Here is a 24,073-nt window from a genome sequence, read left to right on the forward strand (position 1 = left end):
ATTTTGTCTTTATAGAATAAAGAAAGATGTGAAAAAAGTTGTATTCTTTTTATGCATCATTCATTATTGTGCAAAACAGAATCATACTATCAAAACAATCAATAAAAAACATCTATACAATTTATACAATTTAGGAGAAAAAGGCATATAACCGTCCAACTGACGGGGAATTTGAGTTGTGTGGGTGATGGGTGATTCACATGGGTTCCTCAGTATAAGCATGACAAAAAGCAGAAGTAGTCGTCCATAAACATGGATGTGCATATTGTACCAACGTTGACATCAGGTTTTTTTTTATACCACAACCACATGACCAGATGCTGGTGTCAGTTTTACACTGTGGTGAATAAAGGCCTCAGATGTCCCACGATATCAGTATTCCTAACAAAAAAATCAGTACAGTGTCTCATTTGCCTTTGTGTGGAGGTAGAACTCAACAGGGATGCGTCTGTAACCTTTGGCCTTCCGTGTGTTTCAATGGAACTTGAAAATCCTTAATGAAGAAGGCAAACGGTGTTCCTGACCAACATCCCCTGATGACACCTGCTTTGTTTCTTGTTGGTTTCATTCTATAATGTGAAATTTCTCTGTACCAAGACAACCTTTTTATTGAAGGTTCCAGTGTAAAAACATCTCTTAACCCCACTAATTGTTGGGATATGTGTGTGTATATATATATATATATATATATATATATAGCAGGTGGGTCCCACCTCAATCCATTTTAAATGCATGGCATCCTCTTCCTTTGGAATGAAAAATAAAAAATACCCCGCATGTCCCCTCCCGCACGTAATGGAAATAAGATCTAGCTACATCTGGAACGTCCAGCGGAGGAGAAGCTAGCTACAACACCAGCCAGTCGCTGCTTCCTACCTCGACAGAGTTAACATTACAATGGGCGAACGAGACAAAAAAAAAACCCCAAAAAAGTCTTCTGTGTAGCAGCACGCTACCGGTCCTGTCCCCCCTTACCCCCCAAAGTCCCAGCAGGTGGACGAGTTCAGTAGTAGTAACTGTGCGTTCCGCTCCAGCTGGTCACCCAGAACCTCCTGCTGCCCTCCTCGGGCTGGAAGGCCATGTTGAAGTGTTGCCGCTGCTCCCGGCGGACTCTCACGCCGCGGTACTTCGGCATGATCCGGTAGTAAACGGCTCGATCGAAGAAGCCGCACTGGAGATGAAGCAGAGGAGACGTGACTGTCGCTGAGGAGCCACCTCGCCAGCACCTTGCGCTGGTTTCTACATGGCCTAGTATTGATCCTCCCAGGAAAAGGAGAAAAGGGAAGAAAGGAGATGTTCAGAGGGAAGGTTAGCAGGTCTGACTGGGCAGGGTGGAGAGGTCCAGGGAACCATGAAGAGGTTAGTGGCAGAGGGCGGGCAAAATAAGCATGTGATCATTTCATTATTATTTGGTAGCATGGACTGTTTTAATACCGCTGTTATAATTTGGCCAATCAGAACCAATTATGTATGCAAATGCTGTGATGTAGCCATGTTGCCCACCCCAAAAAACTCGAATGAAATTTGATTCAAAAAGGAAAAGCCAGAAAGGTTAAGGCCGGTTGGAAATTCAGAGAGCGCCGCCCCGACGGTGACTTTACCGAGGGAGCCCTGCAGCACACGCAGTGGGACGCCGGCCGGCCCCGCCCGAATTTTAATAGTCCTCGGTCAGCCACTCCGTCTCTGAGGGCTGGATCTTTATCTCCGCCTTCTGGGCCTTGGCCTCATACATTTCCCTGCGGCTGGCCCGCCGGAAGAATCCACACTGAGGAGGGACAGGAGGGGGGAGGTCGAGGAAGGGGATGAATGGAGGGTTTGGGAATGTTCATCTCAACGTAAAAAAAAGTTAAGAAAAGATTTATATCAAATACTGTTCTCTGATACTGGGAGGAAAACCTGCCAAAAAACACACTGACGTTGTATATTTTGATTAAAGTTTTAAATTTAACACAACATTTACAGCAAAAAAGTTCCATATTGGATTAACATATATCAGAAAAAAAGTAAATAACAACAAATGCAATATACATATATATAAATATTGCATTTGTTGTTATTTACGTTTTTTTCTGAGATTTTATGAGATTTTTATACGTGGTAGTAGCCTAGTGGGTAACTCACTTGCCTACGGACCAGAAGACCCAGGTTCAAACCCCACTTACTACCATCGTGTCCCTGAGCAAGACACGTAACCCTGAGTGTCTCCAGGGGGACTGTCCCTGTAACTACTGATTGTAAGTCGCTCTGGATAAGGGCGTCTGGTAAATGCTGTAAATGTAAAAATGTACATTTATTGCACACAGGCTTCTAACACAGGCGTTTAAATTTGAATTATTAGCGCCGCGATATATTTATGTATCTATGTATTTAACGTTTACACCGGGACTGACTGGCTGCACAGTTCATTGCAAATCTTGTCTGTAAATCTGGAATCGTGATCCTGGTGTTTGTGAATTCCAGATCATTGCTCAGTACCTTCCACAGAATGAGGCTGATGATGCCGAGCAGCAAGACGCCGGCCAGCGCAGCAACGATGAAGACCCACAGTGGAACCTCGTACGGCGTCTCCTTCCTCAGCACCGGGTCGACGTTCAGCAGGAACTGGTTTCGGGACGGACGAATGAGAACGAGGCTTTTCTCTCAAGGCGCGGGTCGAGACTCGGTAACTTTCACCTACTTGTCTGTTGACACTGTCCATCCGGATGGTGGGCTTGTCGGTCGCCAGCTTCAGCGTGGCGCTTCCCTTCACCGTCACCGTCAGAGCGTTAATGTAGTCCTGAAGGAAACAGGCCAGCCCGCGGTTGGTTTCGTTCTTCTCTGCAGCTGAAATGATGGTCTCCGGAGACACCTCACCTCCAGCATGGTGCTGTTCCACACACGCGACCTCACGATCACTTCTGCTTTCCTGGACATGTTGAGCAAGGGGCAGGAGAAGGTCACGCAGCGAGCCGTTCCCTTCGAACACTCCTGCAGAGAAGGTGCAGAGTCAGGACCACGGTCTCTGTCTTCTGCTGTCTTCGTGCTTTTTCACTGTGACAGCAAACCGGCTCACCAGCTCAAACGATTCCTTGCGAACAGGAAGCAGCGACACGGCCTGAGCCCTGACGCTCTGTGGAGTGGGGAAGACCACGTCTCTCCTCAGACGCCTGGACTTTTCCTCCGACAGCTGCACAGAGACAAACATTTCATTTCATGCAGATTCCACAGATTTCCAACTAACAAAGATCTGAGGATGAAACATATTTTAAAGAACATTAGAAGATGTCCAGATATCATATGAAAGCAAAAATAGACATACAAGCAAGCAACTGAATACTTTATACTAAACATACTGTTCATAAATGTATTCAGTAATGTACCAGCACATTAAAAATGATATTCAGAATACTTTTAGGATACATTGTTATATGCATGCATGAATTATTATAGGTTTTTAAGGCCCTCACAGTCAGGTTGAGAAGGTTGACCACTTGGCCAGGTGGAGTGCAGTGTGCTTCTGATGTTCCCCTGGTGACAATTTCGGTCAGGTACAGCAGCCACTTCCCACTGGCAACTTCATAGGGCCACTCGAACTCCACCACCAGGGTGCCCAAGCTTCCCAGGGGCTCCTCAGGCCCCTCAACCTGTAAACCAGACCCACTGCATGAAATAAAAATGCACTAAATATGGAAGCCCCAGTTTTTCACAATTCAGATGGTTATTGGTTAAAGGAGAAACCGTGAGAAGTAGTCCGAATTTCTATAAACGGGAATTGTGAGAGATGAAGTCGGAAATGACACGGTGGAAACTGCACCAGTGGGTGCCGTACCTTAAACCGAAACTCCACCTGGCTCCCCACGTCGCTGGTCGTGTTCATGGCCGACTCGCCCTTCACCGCCCCACTGAAGTACGTCCAGACGACCGGCTTCTCTCTACGTAACGCGCAGGGAAGCAGACACACTTCTTACTGTACATGCACGCCGCCACGACTGTAACTATTGCGACCACAGGAGACGGGGACCGCGGGACCCCGCTGCACGTACATGCTGAAGGACGCGGCGATCTTGTTTTCCACTTTCAGTCCGACTTGTACCGGGTCCAGGTCATTCTGGACACTCAAACTATGGAGACACAAGAAGGTTGAGATTAGTTCAAAACTGGCTTCTCCACACAAACACAACCTGTTTATTACACATTAGTGTAATAAGCGTCCATAACTGCACACAGACGCATTAGCTTATCTGGAATTTGCACTTATGAGGCTGTGGAGCGTGCACTTTCCTCTGATATCCGGAGGTGTAAATGGAGATAAGCGGTGTAATTCAGGGTAGGCGGCTAGCTGGCCACTCACGTGGAGAGCTGGAGCAGGAGGTCAATGGTGTCCGTGTACAGCGTGATCCCAGAGGTCTCAAAAATGAGCTGCATGGTGGTCTGAGAAATGTTTTTTATTTCTCTTTTAAAATAATGTTAATAAATATGATAAAGGAACATGTTTAAAAAGGGTGAAAGAGAGTTTACGTTCTGTTTGCTCTTGAATGGATTCCCCAGCTCACAAATGACGAATGAAAGTGTGTCTTCAGCATGGCACTCAATATCCTGTGTGCACAGACGGATATTTAGGAGATGATGGATAACCGGCAGAGCTTCCTCATCTCCGGGAACAACACAACTAACAGGTTTATCCAGGTCTCCGGGTCGGGAATACCACCTATTTCACACAACCACACACTAGACTATAAGTTCCAATTTAAAAACATTGGCCACCTAATTTAAATATAAGATTGTAGAATAAGTTACATATATTGTATAGAATGTATTTAAAAAGATCTCCATATATGAACAACAGGAATAAGTTTATATATTAATGAGGCTATCATGATATTAGGAGCCGCAACCCGCCAGATTTGCGATTATCAGGGTAATAATAATCCCGGTACATCAACATGACCGTGCCATAGGGCAACCTGGAACAACCACGGCAACTGCACAATCAATGCTGGGACATTTCCCTTAGTGGCCTCACCTGGGCTCGTACTGCCGCGTACTGCAGCGCTGGCGGGAAGGTGATGTTGAGCAGGGCCTGGTGGGCGTCCTCGGCCTGTCTGCCGGGCTCAGGCAGGTTGGTCACCACCACGATCAGGGCCAGCTTCTTCGTATCCTTCTCGAACTCCATTACCTGCATTTCACCGTGTCTGTACAACACCGCAAATACAAAAAAACCTTCACATGCTGTATTATCATCAGGCAATATCGGACAATTTCATATTTCATATTTATGTATGAGACAATTTACCTGGGAAAGGGGCTGAACTGGTCGTCAGCGAACTGGGCTCTCAGGCGCAGGTTACTGAAGCACTGGTTGTCGTCTCCACACTCCTTTTTAAAGTTTATCTGAGCGAGGTGAACAGAAGAGAACGTCCCACGTCCATTTTTACTCATCACGCTCACTAAACATTCACATTTACATTTACGGCATTTACCAGACGGCCGTATCCAGAGCGACTTACAACGTGCTTCCATGTCACCATGGATGAAGTGGTCAGTTCTGGTTCACCAGGACCCCCAACTATGAATACAATCTTTTTATTCACTCTGTTCTAGTTTCTATACAGAAGTCAGACAAGAAGAAGGTCACAAGTTCATCTAAATCTTCTCTAAAGAGGAAGGTCTTGAGCTGCCGTGTGAAGGTGCTCAGTGACTGAGCTGGAAGTTCATTCCACCACCGAGGGGCCAAGACGGAGAAGAGTCTAGATGAGCGTCTTCCTTTTACCTTCAGAGATGGAGGGACCAGGCGAGCAGTACTGGAGGCTCGGAGTATACGAGGTGCAGTGCGGGGTGTAATAAGGGCTGTGAGGTAGGATGGTGCTACTCCATGTTTGGCTTTGTAGGCCAGCATCAGTATTTTGAGGGGCGGTGTGGAGAACTTGGGAAGGTTGAAGATCAGTCGTGCTGCTGCATTTTGTATGAGTTGTAGAGGTCGGATGGTACATAGATGTAGACCAGCACGGTCTACAACGCACGGCAGAGAAGATCATCGGTGTCCCCCTGCCCTCCACCCAGGACCTGTCCCTCTCCAGAATATCATTACGGATCCCTCACACCCTGGACAGACTTTTTGGAAGCCTGCAGACTAGGACCAGCCTACACATGAACGGTTACTTTCCCCTCGCCGCCACCCCTCTAAACAGCCGAACTGTCACACTGCTAAACATCTACAGCATTGCAAATGCTTCTTATTTTCACTTATATTATTTCTGTAATGTAAGATATTACACCACATTGTACATTGTCGCGGGTTTATACGGTTGTGCTTGAGAGACGCCACTGACTGGAATCACACAAACACGATCCTGAATCAGCTTAAATGACTACGGCGCCCCCTACTGGACCAACAGTCACTGGCGCATGTTAAAGAAGTGAAATTCGACATCTGCCATTAAGTTCTGCTGCGTACCACGCTTCTTTCAACCACATGTTCTTTGTCGCTGAGCACGGGGAAGCTGTCGAGGTTCTGCAGGGCGCGCCGCGCCTTGGCCTTCTGCTCCTGCAGGGAGACGTTGAGCGTGAACACCACCGGATCGAGCTTGTTCTTCACAGGTTCCTGGTGGACAGAAAAGTCCAGGCATGAGTGATTGTTACTGCAGTGCTTACCAGACCTTTTCCCCAGTCTTACTACGACCTCAGATAATGTTTTTTGTTGCTCCCAAAATGTATTTCTTGCTGTCAGGATGTAAATTATTAGAAAAATGCACCTTAGATATCTAGAATAGTGTAAATTACAATGGGAAAATCCCACAATATATAAACCTGGGGGTACAGTGGTGTGTAGGTGCAATGACATGGTAGCCAATCAGAAATGAGCGTCAGAACTCTCACATTGATAGTCAGTGGCAGCTCTTCACATCTGGCTGAGGAGATGGACAAGGACCCAGTGTAGGAGTTCATCTTGTTGGCCAGGAAACGGACGCGGGAGATCCTGCGGTTCTTGTCCGAATCCACAGTGTAGAGCAGGTCTGTCGAGACGAAGAGGGAGGGATCATGAGTGAGATGAGAAAAAAAAAACCCGAACCAAGACGACAAAAGAAGCAGCGGACTCACTGACGTCCCGCTTGAAGTCTGTGTTCCCGTTGCTGAGAGTGTAGGAGAAGCACACTCGGACCGTCACGCTGCGGACGTGGGCAGAGAAGAAAAATGCATTACAGCCGCATATCGGTATGGCCGATATATATATATTAAGAGTCAGTGGGTGGCCTAGCGGTTAAGGAAGCGGCCCCGTAATAAGACGGTTGCCGGTTTGAATCCCGATCTGCCAAGGTGCCACTGAGGTGCTTGAGGTCCTTGATGTTGCCTACAGGGCCGTAAATGGAAGTTCTCCCTCTTACACCAACACACTACTAGCCAGATACACTCCTGCACGCCCTCTCAGATCTGCAAACGAAAGGAGACTAAAAATTCCCTCTTCACGGGGTCTCCGATCCCAATCAACTCTGTTCCCCTTTGGTGTCCCTGGCTGGTGGGACAACTTGTCCTGCTCCATTCGACTAGCCGAGACTACCACCACCTTTAAGAAGCAGCTGAAAACCCACTTGATCAAAAAGTACTTCAGACGAGTCCAACACACACACACACACGCACACACACACTCACACACACACTCACACAAATCTAAAAAGTTAGACAAGTTAGTTTTGTAACTCAAAATCTATAGAGACATGCTGGCGTCTTCCTCTTGTAAGTCGCTTTGGATAAAAAAAGTTAAAGTAAAGTAAAGTAAAGGTGCACATTACAGTTGCTGAGAAGATCTTATTGGTGGAACCACATGAGAAAGGGCTCAAAACACAAAACTGTTAACTGTTAAGCATCAATATGCTAACAGGGTGGTCGGAGCCTAGCGGGAAACACGACCAGAAACCCCACTTACTACCTTACTGTCCCTGCACAGGACACTTAACCCTGAGTGTCTCCAGGGGGGGACTGTCCCTGTCACTACTGACTGTAAGGCGCTCTGGATAAGGACGTCTGGTAAACCAATATTGTAATGGACCCTGAATTATGCAAGCAGTCCATTAAAAAAATAAGCTATTTTAGTGTCGTTTCTGCACAGAAATAAAGTAAATAACATCTCACCATGGCCTATTGTCCACACAGTCACTTGGGTCAATGGTTTTTGGCTCCACCGTAAAGTTCCTGGAGAGGTGAATGACAGGACGCGCCCTGAGAGGTGTGGAGAACAGGGTAAGGACCAGTTCACCGACATCTAGACTCTCGTGAAGGTCCTGGAGAAGCCATCACCTCAGAAGGGCCACGCGGTCGTCCAGGGAGCCCACCAGGACGTCGGGGTATTTGTTGCCGTCCATGTCCATGCCCCCGCTGAGGGAGTAGCCGAACGTGCGAAAGCCCTCAGCGCCCACTTCACTTCCCTCAATCACCTGCAGGGGGAGCATTCCAGGAAACGTCATACATCAGAGCCGTGCGGAACATTTAAAGCTACTTAAGAACAAGGTATATGAAGACGTGCTAGACTGTCGTTTTGAGGTGCTGTACCTGACTAGGTTTTGTTGAAATGCCGTTCACACTTCCCATCCATACGAAGACCTTCCCTGATCCATGGAAAGGAGCTCCAACAGCAAAATCTGTCAGAACCAAAAAAATCACAAACAAATCCACAATTTTAACAATCGAAGTAATTTCATCTAAAACATTTTTCTGACGTGTCACCTTGGAAACCGTCCTGATTGACATCTCCAATCGCAGCCACAGTCAGGCCAAACCCGGAGTCGACGGGGCCCGTCAGCACCATGCTGGCCCTCGGCTGGAAGGAGCCGTTCTCATTCATGAAGACGTACACCGCACCCCCTTTCTCGTTCTTGCGGTCAAAGTAGAACGGCGCCCCGACAATCAGGTCGTTCCAGCTGGGTGGATGGAGTCAGACGATCAACACACATCTATCTATTATGTATAGACTTTAATGTAAATATGTAAATACAATATTTGACAGTGGATCCTGAAACAGGAAGTGATTGAAAAATAGCACTTTAGCGACAGGGTCCCAAAACGCTCATCTTTTAAAGTAAATCACAAATTAGTGATATATTGATTTGTATTGAAATCAGATGATCAACTATTGTTATACAAATAAATGCACACACACACACACACACACACACCGCATTTGACAAGACATCTTAAAATGAACACGTACCCATCATTGTTTAGGTCAGTCACGGCAATGCTGCTTCCGAAATAGGACCCCACTTGCTCTCCTTGGACGGTCAGCACAGGAACCAGGGTTTTGTCCTTCTTGGCCAGTGTGACAGAACCCTTGGAGTCGTCTCGCGGAGACCCCGTCACCACTGTGGACTCGTCACGGCTCAGCAGCCTTGTCTCCTCAAGCACAGAGTATCCTGCCAGCACCCACAGCATCATCGTCAAATACACAACTATTGTGTAATGAAACAAGGAATAAAGTACGAATAGAGCAGAGTAGAGTTACAGAAATATATATTGCCGGTACTGATGGGTTAAATCTGTGGTGCTAAAAGAATGATGACTGTGACTTCATTTAATTCTATATTACTATGCTGCTGATGAGATGCATTACAAATGAGAGTGGAAGTGAAGTGATGGTGATTGTGAAACACTGCAGCACAGCACACGGTGACACAGTGAAATGTGTCCTCTGTATTTAACCATGACAGGCGCCCGGGGAGCAGTGTGTTGCGATTCGGGATTCGAACCGGCAACCTTCCATTTCCTTATCCGCTAGGCCACCACTGCCCCCTATTGAAAAGTGTCCTTGATGATCAATACACACACAGTAAATGGTTGTAAATGGTTTCCAACAGGAGAGAATTAATGCCAAAAATTCCGCTGCTTTAATTATCAAAATTATAATAACGCATGACCAATTTCCCTAATAGGCAATCGCAATTCAGCAGCAAAATAACGCTCATGCATGGAAGGTCATGCTAAAGATGTCTCTCTACAACGCTGCCACCACAGGATGTTCCTCAAGACGGTGAGATGTTACACAGAAGGTGAACGACCCACCCATGTAACTGTAGCGCTTGGTTTCCAGCGGCTCGAAGGCTCTGACGTTGGAGTCCCAGGAGTTTGCCGGGTCGGGGTTCCTCCAGGTGACGTGCACGTTGCCTGGGCAACACAGACAGCCAGTCGGACACGAGTCTCCGGTTTTTCACACTGGAGCGTGTACAGGCCACGCCCCTTCATACCCACCCTGCCAGGTGTAGCTGCCGGTGGAGCCGAGGTAGACGTCCGTCTCCGTCATGCCCCCCGAGATGCCCAGGTTGCACATGCCCTCCTGGCGGAAGTCGAAGGCGGAGTTGCACGTCGTGTACGTGTGGGTCTGCCATTCGTCGAACCGGTCGAACGTCAGATCGTTTCCGCGCACGAAGCATCGTCCCACCATGCGCTGCTCCTCCTCGAAGCCGCTCCAGACGTTCTTGGCGTAGCGATGGCCGCACGCCTGGAGAGAAGCGAGACGGGAACATCTGCTCAGCACTGAGAGGTCGCGGTCCGAGTTGCGCTTTCGGGGAAATCGTCTCACCAGCACGCGTCCCCCCGTCAGCTGCCTCTGGCTGGCCACCGTCACCCCGAGCCACATGCCCTCCACCATCTCAGACGAGTCCACTGCAGAGACAAATTCAGGCCTGACTGCGTGACCTTCTGCGCATGTTCTACGTGTGTTTAAGCTAAACAAGCGCCGGAACGCAGATAAGGGAGCGGCCATGTGTAGATAAGAAACACGAAGCACGAGGTTCCTCACGCAGGGTCGCACTTATATACAGAAGGAAGAAGAACACGTTCCCAGACAGCCGCAGGCCTTCCTGCCAGAGGCTGATCCCAGATCAGCGCCATAGATTACCATAAAAAGAATAAGGCCTGGATAATAACTGTGGGTTTATGGCTTTATTATGTGAATTTAGGAGGGAACGTCCCAGCGGGTATCATGCCTTCGTGGAGCAGAGACGTAACAGCGATCTGAATGTGTGAAACTGTGAAGGTTTTCCTGAAGGTTACGCACCCGAGCCGATGATGTCGACCCGGGAGCAGTCGCTGGGGTCGGTGCTGATGGGGCAGGAGTAGAGCGCCCCGGTCTCGTTCACCTTGAGCCGAGGTAGCGCCTTCTCCTTGGGCGCCCCGGCCAGGAGCCTGCAGACAGAGAGGCGCAGCGTGAGAGGCGGCCGTTTCCTGGCGGCCCAGATAAGGGGCGAGGGACGGGGTATCATCTTCCCGCTCGCATATACCTGGAGTCACAAAAAGCGCATTCAGCCCGCGCTGAAAAAAGGGGTCGTTCTCTGTAACTCAGAAGTCCGAAGAGCCCATAAAATCCAGAGGAAGAGCCATGCATGCATTACTTTACTTTACTTTACTTTACTTTATTTAGCAGACGCTTTTATCCAAAGCGACTTACAATGGGAAGACACCAGCAATTCTCGTTCGATTTCTATAGAATATCGAGTTTACAAACTAAGAGCCCTGATAAGGCTTAGACTTGTCATTGAAGAGCATGCTCAGAGATTGTTGGGTGCTAGACTAAGAAAAATTATAATGTATTTATACATTTTTGTATTGTTTGTGCAATGTATACGCATGTGCGTGTGTAAGTGTTAGATTTGTCTGTAATATTTTTGGAATAAGAGGGTTTTCACCTTCTTCTTAAAAGTGGTGATAGTCTCGGCTAGTCGTGTGGAGGAGGGCAGGTTGTTCCACCAGCCAGGGACAACAACGGAGAACAGACATGATTGGAATCGGAGACCCCGTGAAGAAGGAATTTTTAGTCTCCTTTCGTTTGCCGATCTGAGAGAGCGTGCAGGAGTGTAGCTAGGTAGTAGTGTGACCCGCTTTCTGAAACGTCCCTGTCACACTGAGGGGACAGGAGTCCCCGGCAGAAATGCAATGGGGGTGTAACGGGAGAATGAAGGACCCCGTGTGCAGGACAGCTGAGCGGTGATGATCCTAAATTATATTATATTTACCAACTGAGAATTTTTATCTAACAGACAACGAACAATCATCTTCACACAAACATTTCCAACATTCATCAAACGATAAAGTAATATGCATTTTAAAACATTTAAATGACATAATTACTTACAATTATAAATCCCTTTACACAGTAATCCCTCAGCTCCGCCCCTTCCCCAGCACCCGAGAATCGATGAACTCTCCCCACTGACATTCCCGACCAATAAACACGGTCATCTTCTTCTCAGCCGGCCGGGCCAATTACAGAACTAAACGAATATTTATTACCATATAGGAACACAGCCCACTGGCTAAAGTAGGAACTGTACGATCAATAAAAAATAGTTTCCGTTTTATGGCTGTCTGGAGTGTTCAGGGCTGCTTTTACGTGTTTGCTGCCATTCAAAAGAAAAGCCGCCTCATATTCCGGACTGAAGAACGGATCAGCAATTGGTTGTGCTGAAGCATTTTAATATCTTGATATTGATTTGCAAGTTTTGGTAAAGTCGGATCAGTATTTACTATATTATGTGTATTAAGACCTGCACTGGAATATGAACTGTGCCACACCGTTGCATGCTCGCGGTTAACTGTTGGGCTAAAAAAGAACTGCAAGAAGGACAGATCTTGTTCATCCGTGGAAAAAAGCAGAGAGGCAATTTTATTAGTAATTACCCCCTGGGCCAAAGGGGGAATTCATATTGCCATTTTGCTGTCTTTTATTGGCATTACGTGCACGTAGTAATTTGAATTTAAACTGTAATCTACAGCGGAGTGATTGAGTGATTTCGGGGGTGACGATTACACACCAGCATGTCTGGACCTGAGCGAAGAGACGGGAGCCGTCACCCCGGCCCCCCAAGCCCTGTCCTCACATCACAGCACTCAAGAGGCGGAGTCACCTGACTTCTTGTCACCGGAGAATGACGTCATGAAGTGAAACGGGCTGAACCTTCTTATTCTGGCACCCCGAGGCGCACTCTCTCTCTCCAGGTGTCACATGAATGGGCCGTACGAAAAAGTCCAGGCTTGCACGCCCATAAAAAGAGACCATTCCTCACTGATAAGAAGCGAGGCTGTACAGTAAGCGAAACTCCTGGATTCTTCGGAGGAGCGTACGGGCCAGGCGAAGCAGACTGCAGCTTTCAGAGCTTCGTTTATTGGCAGCGCAGCGGTGCTCATTATTTTACCGGAGCAAGCCTGTGCTGGCCAGACCCTAAAAGCTGCTCTCTGCAGGATCGTGAACTCCCGCCCTGCAGGGAGTCAGAGCTTCTCAAGGACCTCGCCAGTTCCCATCCCGTGTGGGAGGCCTGGGGAGATGAACAGGGGGAAACAGAGCGATCGTGACTCAGATCTCTACACTATCAGTCAAACGTCTGGAAACTCCTGCTCTGTGGAGACTATAACGGCCATTTTAAACGATCGAATACGCGAAACACGTTCAACGGAATCAGCATCTCTTTACCTGCGTGATTGCTCTACATCATCAGCAAAAAAACAAAAAACAGATGATCATTAAGTGGAAGTGAAGTGAACGTCACTTGTGATACACAGCAGCACAGCACACGGTGCACACAGTGAAATTTGTCCTCTGCATTTAACCCATCACCCTGAGTGAGCAGTGGGCGGCCATGACCGGCGCCCGGGGAGCAGTGTGTGGGGACGGTGCTTTGCTCAGTGGAACCTTGAACCAGCAATCTTCTGATTACGGGGCCGCTTCCTTAACCGCTAAGCCACCACTGCCCCATTAGTTCATTTTATGACGGTTGGAAAACTGCATGAAATGCTGTCGTCCCGGCAAAAGTTCTCCTCCAAATAGGAAACATTTAGCTGCAATGTCAAAAAAAAAAAGGTTCCGTGTTGAACAATCCCAGAAATGAGCGATACAAAATAAATGGTGGGTTCTGTTAAAAATAGTGGTAACCAAACCTAAGGATCTAACTATGGATCCCCTTCCATACAATGCAATACACACAGCATTAATGTCACTTGGTTCCTCATGGACTGTGAAATGGCACTCATCTGTATAATGTCGGTTTATTTACGAAAAAACTATTATAAATAAGCTCAATAATCAATAATAAAGAACATAACCAAAAAAACAACACAAAAAAACAGGAGCGCATCTCCTCTCTAGACTGCGGAGATGCCGTTATTCTCTCCATTACTTTCTCTTGCTGGTGTATCAAACCAGGAGCATCTCTTTCTACTATATTTTAACTTACTCCAAAAGAAAACATTCAGACGAATCCCTAAGATCATCCAATCAGCTGCTTCTGGTTGTCCCTCGAACACGCCTAAAACACAAGGGTGATGGGTGCATTGTGGCTGTAGCCCCGAAACTCCGGAATGCCTTACCACCACCGTACATCAAACTCTCTCCGCCCAGCTTAGCCTTAAAAAAAAGTTTTTTTTAATAGTTTTTTTTATTTCTTTATTTTGAATTTTATCCTCACTTCTTGTTTTATTGGGTGTATTATTTCTCATATCTACAGCAATTTGGTGAACACTTTTGAAAATGTGCTTTATAAATAAATGTATGAATTTTATTATTGTTATAGTGGCACAACACTATGTCATTTTTCATATTCACATGGTCTAATTAATGTCACTTTGCTATACCTGCCATAGTTATTTATTATTGGCATGCATAAAAAACAATTTAATTATATACTTTTTTAAGACAAATATTTCAACTTTATAAAATTCCTCCTGTAGCCCGAACACACATTCCAGGCGTGTTTATCAGCGTAGGGGAGGATGAAGCGGGCAGGTGAGAGAGTTGACTTCTTCCCGAACTCGTGAGTCAGTTATCCCGCCGTCACCATGATAAGGGGTTCAGGGGTCATGCGACTGGCTCCTGACCGCACCACCACCCACGTCTCAATGTCTAAAGACGTTTCTTCACGACTAAGAAACCGATTTCGCCAGCAGGACGCCCCCCCCTCCCTGGACCTCGTTACCGTTACTGACTTTCCAACATCAGGATATCGGAGAATTCCATTTCGCAGCAGTGGACATAAATGCATTTTAAAGGCAAACAGGCATATTTACACTCGGCCCAGTCGCCTCGGTAAGTGGTCTGGATCATCTGATATGGAATCCGTCTCCAGAGCATCACTGCAGCATTAACTGCCCGGCCTGAGCGGATACACGGGAGACGGCCGCATCAGGACAGGCGGCTGCGAGGGACAGAACAGGTCCACGTCACGATCCGGCACATCCACCAGGATCCCGGCTGCAATACAGCACCGTTACACCAAAATATGCTGCAGAGTTCCAGATCTTTCTCTTCGCTTCGATGGCTTGTCCTGCTTTTTTTAACTTGGGAAGTGACTGTCATGGTGACACGGTGAAACGTGTCCTCTGTATTTAACCGTCACCCTTGGTGACAGTGGACACCATGACAGGCGCCCGGGGATCAGTGTGTGGGGAAGGTGCCTTTATCAAGGGGACCTCGATGGGACCTTGGCGTCCTGGTTACGTGACATCTATCTTTAATGTTACAGAAGGAACCAGGGCCACTGAGACACTGACAGTCGTTATCATCCGGGATCCACCAGCCGAAGATCTGACAGGAGCACCAGGCAGCACCAGGAGAAATCCTGCATCATTAACAACGAAGTCAACGCCAGACATGCTTTACCAACGTGGACGGTGTGCAGAAAGTCCGTCGAAGGCGGCCGGACCGTTCCAGCCTCACGCTGCAAAAGCTCTTCGCTCAGGTCCGGGTCAGAGGGCATCGGTGGTGAATTTTAGAAAATCTCGGGGTCTGAGCATCTATGCCACACAGAAGCTGCCGTGTTTAGACTGTAAAGGACCCGAGGAAGAACCACGGCGATCGAGCAGACAGCCCGGTTCCCCGCTGGTGCTCTTTACACGGTCTGGAGGTGTGACGGCACTCCGAGATTTATCTAAACCAGGATCGACGCACGGCCCACATGAAGCTTTCTCCAGCAGACGGGCGTGACGATTGGCACGGGTCTCTACATGTTGGTCGTACCGTGGCGCTTCACACATAAAAAGCCAACGTAGAAAACGGCTCTGAAAAACCTATTTTATGTTGTTTCGTGTACGTCCCAGTTTTGCTGGAAATAATGCCCGGGGTTTCATAAAAAACTCGTACCAAGCGTGCTTATAAAGTGTCCCAAATAAGCCATAATCAAGCGGATTATTACCTGGTTTATTTTACAAGAAATTAATGTTCAAATTTAACCAGTTGAATTGGCTCCATCTTTTTTTCGAAATGACCAAGAGGGCGGAGCTACGGCAAATTAATGAATCTACTGAGTCTGATGCACGATTCCGCAGCATAAACTATGACTAGAATAGATTATTAGTTAAAAAATAAAAGTCTAAAAAGCCTCCGCAGACAGGCTGACGGAGGCCTTCGCGACGCTACGCTGCACTAAGCGAATTACCTGATGGACTAATGATTGCATTAGAGTTCCGCAGATTACGGACACAAAACCAACGCAGTAAACACGGCGGAAAAATGATTCAATTTGCCATCAGTGCAAAGGAACCGAGTTCCGTAAATTCACTTAGGAGGCCGCGATGGCGCAATTATTACTCGGTAAAAAGGGACAAATTGGCTAATAGGTCACCGTTTGGGCCTTTCGCGCTGCATTTTTCAGTCCTCTGACATAAACCTTCCAGGGAGGAAACGTGCCGGTTTTCTGCCGGGGTGGAAACAGGATTATCGTAGGACGACCTGAGCGTTTACTGCATTTTTTGCACGATTGTCGGGATTGTGCTCTTGCTTACTTTGCGCCTTGACAGCGGTGACGTATTGCGGACGCATCAGAGCGCCTGGTCTCGTTCGCAGTTGCTCAGGTATGTTTGCCGACGCCTTATCTGCATAATCGCCGGCTGGCTATTGTGCAAGTGTTTACACTGGGTGTCCATTAAAGAAGTGCGCCCGTCAAGGACAATAAATCCCGTCTTTATGGAACTTAAACCACTAAACCTCTGCATCTGCAGAGACCTGCGTCCACCGCGCTTGTTAACCGGTCGTAGGAGAGCAAACATCCTGCCTGCGCTGCGGCAGCTGCTGTCGGTGAAAAGCGCGGCGAGAGACGCGCCGAAAGGCCGCTTCACTCAGCGCGCCGCAGGCCCTGGAACAGACGAGCCACCCAGGAGACTGGGACATGGTACGTAGCCTGGTGAGCGTCACGTCAACATGTCGGCTCTGAATGATCACGTGACCTCACCGGGCCACCGCGCTCAACGTCATTTGTAAGAAACGTCGGCACCTCGTTTGGAGCTGAGAAGTGACCTTTAAGTGAAATGGCTTTTAAGAGCCGGGAGGTGACCGGCGCTGCCGTTTCCACCCAAACACAAACCAGCTGTCCCGGTAAAACGACAGGAGCGAAAATCACCCCGATGTTTTACTCGAGTCTCGTTTTATATATTCCGATTCATCGAGGTGTACCGGCGTGTACCGGCGTGTACCGTGGTGGCGTAACGTACAGTGGCGCCGGTACGTACGTCCTTAACGGGTTGAATGAAAACGTGGACACTCGTGTCAACGCCAACCCGCTGCGAGACAGGCGTCGAAGACCCATAGCATCCGGATTCCGATTACGAGCTCCCGTCATCGGTAAATTCCGAACTATTGTTAATGTCAGGCACGGTGATGATGATGATGATGGTGCCTGTGCACTTCACGGTTTATTTAGTGTCGGATTTTCCCTCCAGTTACGTTCAGAGCAGCCGTCTCGGATCCGGCGAGTCGGAATTTCCGACAGTAATTCACCGTGCATTAATCCACTACCACAGACTGCTATAACACCGCCAGTAGGCCGCGCCCGGCTACGAATCGGCGGGACGCTTAATGGAGTTTCCCATTGTGGCGGACCGGTGAAGCAGGACTAAGGCCGTCCGGCCCGGAGCGGCGCGAGGCGGGGGCGGGAAAAAAGCCCCGGCGTTCTGCCCCGACGGTGCAAACATCCCCCAACCATCCCACCCTTGCTCAGGTCCCAACCTGCAGCCTGCCAGGTTGGCCGTGCGCGGATGGATGAGGCATTCCTGGCATTCCGCGAGGTCGGGGGGGGGGCGCACCAGCCAATGGGAGCGCAGCGTGACAGCACCCCGAATCCCCTTCAAACACTGCAGAACGCAAACCAAAAAATAGGAAAAGTCCGGACAGTTCCGACGTGATGGGGGGTTGAGTTTGGAAGCTTTATATAAACCGATCGTTGGCAACGAAGAAATTCTCTCGTCACAAAACCACCGGAATAAAAGAAACTCATTTTGTCAGAAGTTGCTGATGTTGGAAATGTCTGTTAATGAAGGAACATCTGGAATTCTGTGTTACTGTCACTGTCACCTTCATCCATGATTAAAAATCCAGCTGGTGACAGGAGCAATAAAACTGGCCAAATTCACACTAGTACGGCATCAGCAAACGCGGGTTCCATTACGTCAATATTTCAGACATTATCCTCGACTGTTTAATATTCTTTTGTGGGTTTGTTTCATGGGAAATTCGAAACGACCCCGAACCTATGAATGACAGAGTAAATATACATTTACAGCATTTACCAGACGTCCTTATCCAGAGCGACTTAGTCAGGGACACAATGGTAGTAAGTGGGATTTGAACCTGGGTCTTCTGGTTTGCAGGCGAGTGTGTTACCCCACTAGGCTACTACCACATTAGTATGACGATTAGTATGAGTGGTGCATGTTCTTTTAAAGGTGTTTATGAGGGTCTAACTGAGGATAAACGTCCTCTCCTGTCCTGAAAAAAGAGTGAGATGTGCAACCCTGAAATGACTCTGGTGACACCGTCCGCCTGTCTGGCAACGTCAGAGGCTTCGGTCCTGACACGGACGTTGCACCGAGTGTCACATCGCTCCGATGTGTAAGTCGCTCTGGATAAGGGCGTCTGATAAATGCTGTAAATGTCACATCTCTTCTCGCCTTTTCTCGTATTTATCCAGAGCGGCGCTCAGCCAGCGGTTACAGGGACGGTCGGGGTTACGCGTCCTGCTCAGGGTTTGAACCTGGGTCTTGTTGCTCCTCCGAATGCTGCCCGGTTGTACACAGTATTTAAAAAAAAAGCACATTTGCAATTTCTTCCTGGAAACGAATGAAGAAATTGAATGAAAAAGGGTGCATTGTGTCTCAGGATGTGTAATTTACGGCTAATTATTGTTATTTTACGATCTGTGGCCGCTGGTGCCTGCAGGGACGTGCCGAGAAAGAAAGAGGACCGGGTGGCATTGTACTTCTGCACATATGACGTTACAGGTGCTGGGGGAGACGTGAGAAACGCGCGGTCCCACCCACCAGCTATTGTACGCGGCCCACCTTCGCCACCTGGAGCTGCGCCCCCATCCCCCACCACATCCAACACCCATCCAGCTTCAAAGCCACGCATGGAACCCAACTTCAAGGTTCCTGGAGGTTTTTTGGGGGGGTTGGGAGGCTGCACACATCAAACAGCAGCACCCTGTTATTCCAGCACAGGTGCTGCGCACCTTCATTACACCAGCTCCAGGCTTCCGGACGGGGACACCACGCTGGGGACCTGGAGCAAGGTGACAGTGGCACGTATTCGGGGGGGAAAGGGATCCAGTGGATCCAAAAAGAACTCGGTACTCACAGGTATCGGCGGGATCCCCGCGTCTGCTCGTGCTGCGCCACCGAGAACCCGAACAGGCTGCCCGGGGTCCCCCCCTCCTTCACCACCGGGAAGCGGACGTCCAGGTTAAAGCCGCGGCCGTCCGGGGCGCAGCAGAGGAGCAGCAGGAGCAGCGCAGGGGGAGCCGGGGGAGCCATGGTCCGTCCCGGAGAGAGTCCAGTCCCGGAATAAAGGATCAGAGAGCAGGAGGTGGAGAGAGGGAGGGAGGGAGGGAGGGGGAGAGAGAGAGAGAGAGAGAGAGAGGGAGAGAGAGCGGGGGAGTCTCCTCCTTCTCTCCTCGCTTCTCCACACCTACATACCTACCTACACACTCCCTCTCCAACCCCTCAACGTGGACGTCCCGACCACACAACCACCTGCTGCGCTTTTTTATTATCAAATCATATAAAATGAAATTAAAGCAAAAAAAATGATAATTAAGGCAAACAAGAACTTAAATGTGAGTTAATGAAGCCTTCATAATTAACATAAAGATGGTTCTGTAATTTGATTGGCTGAGCCTGTGTTCAATATTAATGTGGAACTACACATCAGGGGTGGTAGTAGCCTAGTGGGGTAACACACTCACCTATGAACCAGAAGACCCAGGTTCAAACCCCACTTACTACCATCGTGTCCCTGAGCAAGACACTTCACCCTGAGTGTCTCCAGGGGGGGACTGTCCCTGTAACTACTGACTGTAAGTCACTCTGGATAATTCTGGTAAATTCTGTAACTGTAATGTATATTTAAATGTATATTTCTGGCAGAAGATATATATTCCAAACTAATTTAATTGTTTAAATATTAATGGCCTTAAACAATATTATTTCATGTAACAACCCAGTACTATATAAAATAAATGTTTTTTTTCTTACATATAAATCTTTTGACATGAATAATCCTTCACATCATACAATCATACACATGCTGATATGAAAAACTAAACATGTTCCTGGGGGAGGACACGCCCATTTCTCCAGTTAAATAATTGTTTTGGAGATAGCTGATCTCAGCCAGCATTCCACGGTTGATCTTTAAACTCGCCGCACTTCCGCTGAGTACAATACGCAGAAAAAGCCCCATAATTGTGGCTTTGAGTCTGTGTTGAGCTGAGGGCAGAAGGAATATTTTCTATTATCATCTACAACGTTAGTTTAACGTTTAAATATGAATAAAAACAGCCCGCCTCCCGCGGTAAGAAGTTTAAATATGAATAAAAAGGATTGTTATCTGACTATTTTTGTCTCTAAATAGGAACGTAGAGAGTTGACCAGTTATCTAATTTCTCCATGTTTTCCCCGTTCTGTGTAGTGCAGCGTGATGTAAAATCTTGTCACCGTGATCATGTTACAGTGGCCTGCCTGGCTCGGGGACAGGAATACTGAAATGCGAGCCCGGCGCTCTCTTTCTGGCCCCCAGTCGCGTTTGATTGATGAATTGATGAATGTTAGGGGTCCACGCATCCCCCCCCGGCCAGGTCCCGCTCTCCCCCCGCTCGAGTTTAACAGGTGGGCGGAACGTCATCCAGGCGCTCCAGGACTCAAATTATTTCAGAACAATGAAAGCCCGAGGGGTTTCTGGCTGTCCCACCTCATAAATTCACCCGCTGGGGCCACTCACGGAGCCGGAGCAAAGAAACCTGCCTTCAGCACGGGTCTCCCTTCACACAAAATCCCCGTATGCACCCAGGAGATCCCCCGACCTGATTTACGCCGTCTCCTCGACTCTTTCCTGGGCCAGTAACATGTGTTATTCACATCACGGAACCGCCTTCGAATGGGCCTTAGACCGTTTCCGAGGACTCGGCTTCAAAGGGGCCTGAAGCTTGAATCTTGGGTGGGTATCGCCACTTCCTGTTCGCACAATGTCGTGCACTCTGGGCATTCCCATCACTCCCAAAGTGATTTAGAACATGAACTTGCTGACCTCTGACCCCGGAGGGTTATCGGCGCTGTAAACACGGCCCTCCCTTGTGTTGCCTAAACAGAGCCAGGCTGATCCGTGCATGGGAGGAAGGTCGGAGCGGCTGAAGATTAATGGATTAAATAAGAGGAGCGACAGGCAGGAAGTAAAACGCAATGCCGTCTGTCTGGAGCAAACCTGCCTTTGGTTTTTGTTAAAATCTGATCAGCGGGAAAAAGCTGCCAGCTCGGCTCTGCACCTACATGGCAGAGGCGGCCGTTGCCATGGAGACCCAGAGCCACAACGAGCCCACCGCGCTCCAAATGTCGGTCAGGGAAGAGGACGACACTGAGGCCTTTTTTACACCCTGCCAAATCCCCGCCCCCTTCTGATACGACCCCGTGTGTGCGTCCACGCAATATTTTAACGGAAGCCTGGCAACGCCGACTCTGACCTGGCAACGCAGCTCACGGCCCAGTTACCAACCTGGCACAGCAGGAGAGTAAAAGTAAAGTTTAAAACTGTAAACTAAACACAACGGAATATTCATCACGGACCAATTCACTTTACCTCTATGCTCATTAACCTTTAATCGCCGCACGAGAAAAAGTGTCCCAGCAACAGGCCTTGTTGATAATTGACACTGTGGATTATTATTCATGTTGCTGAAGGTCCTGCAGATAAAACATCAGCACACCGTTCTCAGCTCACATGTGTCCCACTTTTAATAACCAGAATGCAGACGCGGCCTTTAATAACTGATTAAAGAACGTAGAACGTCTCTGTGATGAAATATTAACAGGGAGGAAGTTGTCCTTCAAACCTCAAACAAGCCCACGGACTTGGTGAATATCTGACTGGTGTTTGTGGGTCCATCTGAAGGAGGTTTGGTCTGAACTGGACGGCTGCCAGTGCTGATAAGAAAAGGGCAGAAGGTGAAAAATAGCTTCTACCAGCCCTCCCTTCTTCGTCTTTTAAATACATAAAATCTCTTATTCAGGATGAAAATGAAGAATTGTTCTGTGCCACCAAGAATAGAGAATAAGTGGAAATGTTGAGGTGGCGAGAGGAAGATCTACTCAACATCTCCCCAGGTTCTGGCTTGTTTTTTTTAAAAGATAAGATTGTGGCATGAGGACCGCCACACCCAACAGCCGGGGCTTCAGTCCCTGTTGACTATTTCAGCCCCGTGTTTTTTGTCATTGACCTGCTCTTTGTGGCTCTGACCCGACGTGAAAGTATTTTATTCTGGGGTCACCTGCAGCCAGTATGAGGTCACAACGGGGACCTGGTAATTTTACAAAGGCACTGACATATAGGTTATGCATCTTGTGTATTGTGTATGTATTTTTTTATTAAAGCATGGCAGACACACCCACTTGTTTCACTTATTTTAATTACTATAAATATTTAAAATGAACTCATTTGGACAGCTAATATTAAAAAAGTCATCAAATCTGAACAACTTTTAGCTCATTTAAAAAGACTGGAAGCGCCAAAGTTTCTAGTTTGATTTGTCTTAATTAAATATTTATTACCAATTGATGCATCGAAGAATGTTTTTTTCCAATATTAACAAAGAACTATTTCTAAATATGATTCCTGACTGTATGAAGCGCATTAACATCTTAATGCATGAAAAAAACAAGGTGCAAAGTGGCAACTCAAGGGACCGTCTGGCTATAATCGGAAGTTTGTGGGATTAAATCCCGAATCGCCAAGAAGACACTGAGGTCCCCTTGATTGTAGGTTACTGTGTTTTCATGTGACTATAAGCAATGCAAATAACACACACACACACACACACACACAGCACTTCTTACTGTCTAACTGCAATCTAACACAAGTTAGGAAGAAGGTTCCTTTTCGTTGATATTTGTATTTATGACGTGATGGTCTGGACACCCTGACAAACACGCAGCCCCTCACATTCAACATGGCCGTTTAACATCGTCGCCATGGCAACCCTCTCCTGCGAGGTAAGTCAATATGGCCACATGTTGCGCAGCCTCATCCCGCCTCGGTTTCTCTGGACGGTCAAACACTGGGCCTCTCGCGCCATAATGGGAAACGCGCAGTTACCATGACTACAGCACGAGCCAGCCACAAAACTAGGTAACAGCGGCAACAGCGGCGTTTCCCCGCTTTGCTGCAGTGGCACCATCGCAAGCAGCCTGGGTTCGGATGACCCCAGGGACGCATTACGGACCGGGCCAGCGGGGCCGCTGCCCAGGGGCCCTTGGGGTGCAGGGGGCCCGTGGGGCCCCTAGCCCAAAACAATTTGCATCGCAAACAGTTTTTTCACATTGGAGAACTTGCAATGCGTAAATCATGGGGAGAGTCCTCTCTTTTCCCCTGGTAATAACCATCCTGCTGAATAGAAATGGGATGATTACCAAAAGTGCTTTGATTTAGAGCATGAATTGTATGTTTGTTACGGTACGATCTGGTTGTGCTACGTTGCTACCTGTCTCTATAACCAGAGATGGGGAACCTGGTGCTAACATTAACTTGAGGTAATGGCATTAGGCTGGTACTGGTTATAATTTGAGATCCAATTTACTGCATCAA

The 24,073-nt window shown here is 47.9% G+C and overlaps 1 protein-coding gene across 3 annotated transcripts; it reads right to left on the minus strand.

The window, feature by feature from the left end:
• Positions 1–1,018: 1,018 nt before the first annotated feature.
• Positions 1,019–19,777, minus strand: itga3b (integrin, alpha 3b). Of its 3 annotated transcripts, XR_003747022.1 has the most exons (26): positions 19,580–19,777; positions 11,024–11,151; positions 10,547–10,629; positions 10,216–10,465; positions 10,030–10,131; positions 9,182–9,383; positions 8,698–8,891; positions 8,524–8,612; positions 8,272–8,408; positions 8,107–8,193; positions 7,078–7,145; positions 6,856–6,992; positions 6,434–6,580; positions 5,273–5,370; positions 5,003–5,171; positions 4,498–4,575; positions 4,331–4,410; positions 4,023–4,100; positions 3,809–3,911; positions 3,447–3,623; positions 3,053–3,166; positions 2,854–2,967; positions 2,678–2,776; positions 2,476–2,601; positions 1,602–1,765; positions 1,019–1,171 (listed from the first exon to the last, which is right to left on the minus strand). XR_003747022.1 is itself a non-coding variant. In XM_028967595.1 (25 exons), the coding sequence occupies exons 1-25, from the start codon at positions 19,753–19,755 to the stop codon at positions 1,655–1,657; spliced, it is 3,147 nt and encodes a 1,048-aa protein (XP_028823428.1). In that variant the 5' UTR covers positions 19,756–19,777; the 3' UTR covers positions 1,181–1,654. The 3 variants fall into 3 exon arrangements, 1 of the variants encoding a protein (XP_028823428.1); XM_028967595.1 differs by lacking the exon at positions 1,019–1,171 and having other exon boundaries at positions 1,181–1,765; XR_003747024.1 differs by lacking the exon at positions 1,019–1,171 and having other exon boundaries at positions 1,651–1,765; positions 2,163–2,601.
• Between the last annotated feature and the right edge of the window lie 4,296 nt (positions 19,778–24,073).

The sequence above is a fragment of the Denticeps clupeoides genome, chromosome 2 (genome assembly GCF_900700375.1).
Source record: "Denticeps clupeoides chromosome 2, fDenClu1.1, whole genome shotgun sequence".
In the NCBI taxonomy this organism is placed as follows: Eukaryota; Metazoa; Chordata; class Actinopteri; order Clupeiformes; family Denticipitidae; genus Denticeps; species Denticeps clupeoides.

Bases quoted from the DNA above. Each gene is read 5' to 3' on its own strand.
- itga3b (XM_028967595.1), bottom strand. From the start codon at position 19,755: ATGGCTCCCCCGGCTCCCCCTGCGCTGCTCCTGCTGCTCCTCTGCTGC. The intron at 8,613-8,697 runs GTGACACGTCAG...TGGTTCTGACAG, and splicing joins CAATCAGGACGGTTTCCAAG to ATTTTGCTGTTGGAGCTCCT. The intron at 4,576-5,002 runs GTGAGGCCACTA...CTGTGCACACAG, and splicing joins ACGCGGCAGTACGAGCCCAG to GATATTGAGTGCCATGCTGA.